The 5,994-nt window shown below is 30.7% G+C and overlaps 1 protein-coding gene across 1 annotated transcript; it reads right to left on the bottom strand.

Annotated features, from left to right (window-relative positions):
- Positions 1 to 4,145: 4,145 nt before the first annotated feature.
- LOC141717296 (caffeic acid 3-O-methyltransferase-like) lies at positions 4,146 to 5,664 on the bottom strand. Its single transcript, XM_074519381.1, has 4 exons — positions 5,226 to 5,664; positions 4,826 to 5,139; positions 4,652 to 4,716; positions 4,146 to 4,521 (listed from the first exon to the last, which is right to left on the bottom strand). The coding sequence occupies exons 1-4, from the start codon at positions 5,627 to 5,629 to the stop codon at positions 4,225 to 4,227; spliced, it is 1,080 nt and encodes a 359-aa protein (XP_074375482.1). The 5' UTR covers positions 5,630 to 5,664; the 3' UTR covers positions 4,146 to 4,224.
- Positions 5,665 to 5,994: the final 330 nt, after the last annotated feature.

A 5,994-nucleotide genomic window follows, 5' to 3' on the forward strand; every position in this document is an offset into this window, starting at 1 on the left:
AATTTTGTTTTATTTTTATATCATTTTATTTTTAGCCGTTTCGATTTATCAAAATTAGTAGAATTTTATTTTAAATACTTATTAATTTTTAAGTATCCCCGTGTATTCTTCTTTAATTTCTATATGACTTATAATATTATATGTATTATTTTACCCATTTTCAATTGCAACTATTATATTGATTTCAACTCAGTAATCATATTTTTCATATGACTCAATATTATATTTTAATAAAATATTAAAATTTTTGAAATCATATTATAATTATAATTTTTTATTCATTATAATTAATAATCTTTATTAATAAGTGAAACACTCTTTTATGATACTTTGATTTCACCTCTTTTTGGTTTCATCAACTTTTGTTTTCACTCCTTTTTGAATTTCATTATAACTTTAAATGTGTAATTTTTATTCTTCTGTTAATTCTAAATGACTAATAATATTTTTTTCTTTTTCTTTTTTTTGTCGGAATATTATATGTATTATTTTACCCATTTTTTAATTTCAATTCTTATATTGGTTTCAACTCAGTGATCATAATTCTCATATGACTCAATAGTATATTTTAATGAAATAATTAAGTTTTTGAAACCGTATAATAATTATAATATTTTTATTATATCATAACACAAATATCGTACCTTTATTACTAAAGGAAATACCTTTTTTAAATGGTCCCAAATTTGATATAAACTTATTTTTGTTCAACCCATATTTTGGTTTCATTCCAATCATCTTATTTTTGATACAACTCCATATTATTTTATTTTTTAATGAAATAACTAAATTGTTGAAATCGTATTGTAATTATTCCTATTTTTATATCAGCTCGATAATCCTATTTCTGATATAGCTCTATAGTATTTTTTAATGAAATAATAAAATTAGTGAAAATATTGTATAATAATCTTTTTGATTATAATTCTAATGCAAATAATCTATTTATCACATTTATATTTTTTACTTTTCTTCAAGTAATTGTAAATAAAAAAAATAAAATTAACAATAACTTTAATTCCGATTTATTCTCACCTTTATTTCACCTCTAGATTCATAATTTTGTACAGTTCTAAATTGTTTTTCAATATATTACTATGGTTATTAGAATTATATTGTAATTGTTATTTTTTAAATTATCAATTATACTGTAATAAATAATATATTTAGATAATAATGTTGATGTATAATGAGAAAATGCGGACTATCCCACTTTTTAAAATATATGCCCGAAATACATATTAGCATGGAATAGTGGTTAAAATACTGGTCAACTTATGCATACTAATATTTTCTTTGAACTGTACACATGTTTCCTCACTACAATTAAAGTTTTGAGTTTGCTGAATACGAATGTTCAACATCTGTATCATATATTAAAAAGACATGCATGTTCGGCATGTTAATGCCTAGATATATCGCGATGTATATTCAGTGTGTATTACCCCGTTTTAGTGGCTAGCTTGGGAAATCCTTCCCACCATTTGATAGTTTGGGTTGGATTTTCTGACTAGAAATTAGAAATTTTGACAAAGCGCTTATATTATTATTATTTATAAAAATTATTTAAATAAATTAACTTAGCCCGTACTTCGCACCAGTTATCAACTAGTATACAACTAATGTCATGACCACATATAAAAGATTAATTTACTTTATAGAGATAGCAATCACAAAACATAATTGGATGACCACATCACATAGTTAATTCATGCGTTTCTATAAGCATTGACGTATATATAGGTACAATCAAGAACAAATCTCTGAAAATTAAAATTGTTTAATTGTCATAAAGTGTAAGGTTTGAAAATAGCCATCTAAGAATAAGAATAATAATCTAGTCAACCATAATCATAATAAAAGGTACAAGGTTCACCAGAAGATTAGTATACAGTATAAAGCGTAGTATAATGCGTAGAGTTAGAATTATTATCTCTACGTTGTTGACGTTGAAATCTCCAGGTATAAAGTATTTTTTCTCCTCTTCTTAGTTTCTTCTCTTGGTGGTTATGGATACGTCTCTTTTATCTCTAATTAAATAAAACTACTATAAAAAGTATTTTTATTGTTTCTAGGAAGAAACAATAGTTTCCCAAATCGAAAAGGTTTTTCAACGTTAAAATTCATAGTTGACTTTTCTCATCTGATCCAAAGTGAAATTTAATATCCGAGTCTATCTAGAATGAAAGAAAAGCTTGTTACCTTTATGTGGGCTGTTGAATTACCCAAATTTGATATGCAGAACTCAAAATATGGCCCAAACAATAAGTTTTGCGCGTGTAACAAGAATAAAATATTAAAATATTAAAATATTATTAATAATGATCCAATTAATGTAAAATATAATTAATATGGGAACAAAAATTATCTAAAATATACATAAATATATATTCCATCAGGGACCAAGACTGCATTCTCAAAACAAAGCTATATGAGTCGGATGCTCAGGATGGTTTATTCTGGAGACACGAGGACACAGGTGAATACTTTGTAAAGAATGCTTATAATTTTTTATCAGAACTAAAATTCGGTTTGGCGTGCATTGGCAGGATGCTTACCAACATTGTCAGAACTAAGTCTGAGACATATTCAAGTTGAAGTGATTTACCCAGTCTGTTGTTCTGAAGTAGAGAGCACAACTTATTTCCTAGTATCGTGCCCGTTTGTTAAACAGAGTTGGGAATTGTTAATGCCATATTTCGGTGGGAAGAGTTTGATGACTTTAGGGATTGGTTGCATTAATTCTGGAAAATAAAAATGGAAAAAATATGAGCTGAAGCTATCACATTGTGTTGGAACCTTTGGAGAACTAAATGATAAGGTCTGGAAAAAAAAATATTGACAATCAATAGAGCTGTTGCAACAACAAAGCGGTATCTTACACAGTGGAAATTATCCCAACAGAGAGATTTTTACATTTCCTCTCCAGCCTCAAGTTGAATGAGATGTATCAATAGTTTGGGTCAAGCCTCGGTCAAATGAAGTTTAAATATTGGTTGATGCAGCTGTCTTTGAGGATAGGGAAGGTGTTGGCATGGGTCTTTTTGTTTGGAATTCTGAAAGTTTACTACTCGAAGCCACTGCTAAGTTCTATCCTGAGTTGTTTCTCCTCTATTAGTAGAAGCAATGTCGATAAAGGAAGCGCTCAGTTAGGGTGAGCATATGTCTGGAGAGCGAATTATTGTGGAAGCTGATTACTTGGTGCTGATTCAAGCAATTAAGAGCTCAACTCCAATGAAAACGTTTTTTGGTTCTATTGTGGAGGAATGCTGTAGGGTGCTGAAACGACTTCATAAAGTAAAAGTTACTTTGTTCTTTGTTAAAGGATAGCAAACAGGGTTGCCCATAGTCTTACATAGTTGTACTTTTAATAAGAGTTCCGTTTCTAGTAATATTTAAAATTATATTGAGTCTGATCTTCGTTAGTAATGAAACTCCAGCTTTCCACCAAAAAAAAGTATGTACTCATCACGAAAATTTATTAAAACAGATTCTCATTTTTAAGGTTATAAGTAATATTTATAAAAAAAATCGTTCATCAAAGAATCTACTTAAAAAATATATACTAGTTGGTAAACCGTGCAAAGCACGGACCCGAAATTAAAAATAATAGTATCACATTATTATTTGCATAAAACTGAAACTCATAATAGGTGCAATATACAGATCTAAATATAATAGATAAAATGTTGTTAAAATATGGGGTTAAAAATTGAAGTTAAGTGTAACTAAAATTTCACAGTATAGTTCTAGTTATGTATGCACCTAATTATTTATTTATACAAATCTGACATGTTAACTTACTAATACGATTCTTTTAAAGTAAACCGACGCTTGGATGTTCAGCAACAAATAAAAATTGAAGGAAAATAAAATTTATAGAGAGAAAAAGTTAATTTTTGTCGGTTGAGATTTTATTATACAAAATTTTAAAAATAGTTGTATAATTTTTTAGTGAGTATCAAGATTTGGGACCTTAACATGGTTTCACTTATTAGTATAGATAGTTGATAGTTGATAGTTGATAACCCGAAACACGGTCCCGAGACTAAAAATATTAAATTAATATTTGTAGATAATTATTCATAATTTGTGTGAAACACGAATTAAAGTTAATATATTACATTAATATCTCAATATATTTTATTGGCAGGATAAATCGATGGAAATATTACAACTGCAATATATCTCAATCGAAGAGCTCACTTTACACATAAAGCTCTCTTACTTGCGAAATTCCATAATCCAAATATTAAAAGCACAGCACAGCTTGTTGAAACGTTTAAATCCTGCACGTTTAGCTAATGCCTCAAACTCTTTTTCAGTCCTTTCTCTTCCTCCAGGAATATCTATCAACATATAGGCGTCTAACTGAAGGACAGTCTTAGTAACAAGTAAGGTTTCAGGTTGCTCCCGAAGAATGGACTCTGCAACAACTACCTTTCCCTCGTCCGCGAGTGCTTGGTAACAATTTGTCAAGAATCTCAAACACTCTTCATCACTCCAGTTATGACATATCCACTGCAGAGATCACAAAGTCATGAACTAGCGGATAAATTTAAATTAGCAAAAAAGAAACGGAGAGAATTCAAGTGTTAGTTAATTATCAGAAATTGCGCGACACACACTGATATGTAAACACATTACAAACCTTCAAGAATATAGCATCTCCCTTTGGCACGCTAGTAAACATGTCCCCTCCAACATGTTCCACACCTACACACGCACATATTACTAAATTTTGTGCAGTGAACTAAAAAGAAATGTGTGGAAAGAGCTATAAAATTACGGTAGTTTCTTTAGTTATTTTATACAAATTATGTACCATTACTATTAGATGGAGCATCTTTGACAACGTGGGGAAGATCGAAGTTGATCGCTCTAATAGAAGGGTACTTGGAGATGATTGCATGAAGGGAAGCTCCTGTACCACCACCGACGTCAACTAAAGATGTAAGACCTTCGAAACCATTGTAATTTTCGAGGATCTTATTCATGATAATAGTAGAATGATCTTTCATAGCTTGGTTAAAGATCAAGTTGAATCGAGAGTCTGTGCCAGTATAATCATATATGTTCATTCCAAAGGCCTTGTTAAATGGAAGTCCGCCATCAAGAACAGCATCTTTCAAGTAGTACCTGTATATAAATAGACTAGTCATCATGATAAATTCACGACAATGCAAGAGTTTTTAATGTAAATAGAAGAGAACAGAATACATTACCAGCTCTCCCACATAATCTTGTCATTAGCCAGGAGCAAAAGAGGTGCCATGGAGACGCCGTCTTTATTTTTAGTCAAATATTTGCAGACTGGCATTAATCCATAGCTCCGCAATTGGAGACCGTTAGGTAGCTCAACAAGCTTACATTTGAGAACCAAGTAGCTAGCCAGGATTCTGAGTATACGGTCGAGCATAAGCGCTGCATCAAGGTTTGATGTGGGCAGCATGGAGGCTAGCTCATTGGGAGTTACGTACGCTCCCGGACCAGCATTAGCAATGATCTCCAAAAGGTCAAGCTCAATGGCCACTTTCAGAGTCATGGGAAGTACAGAAGCAGTTGCGAGTTGCAATGCAAACAAACAAGCTTCTTCTGCTTCAGATGCAGTACTCTTGATATGCGCCATTGCTTGATTTCATTGGATGAGTGTGACTATAGGACGTACTTTTATAAGATGGTTTGTTGCACACTTTCTTTCTTGTTAGGTTATTAAATTTTACTTTATTATTAAACCAACCATTTTGATTACTATAAGGCGCTTAAAGATGACTTCCGGCACTCTTCCGTGATATCTGAAGTTGGTTCTTATTAGACCAACCTTTTATGTGTGAAAAAGATTGAATATATGATGGTAGACAAAATTTGTACTTCTTTGAAAGTATTTCTTCTTTGCATGAAGAAAGTCCCCCTGCAGAATATATTTTGTTGGTCAATTTAGGAATATTCTGTTGGACAAACTTAGTATTTTAGACTAATTTGTGAATCATTTTG

The sequence above is a fragment of the Apium graveolens genome, chromosome 4 (assembly GCF_009905375.1).
Source record: "Apium graveolens cultivar Ventura chromosome 4, ASM990537v1, whole genome shotgun sequence".
In the NCBI taxonomy this organism is placed as follows: Eukaryota; Viridiplantae; Streptophyta; class Magnoliopsida; order Apiales; family Apiaceae; genus Apium; species Apium graveolens.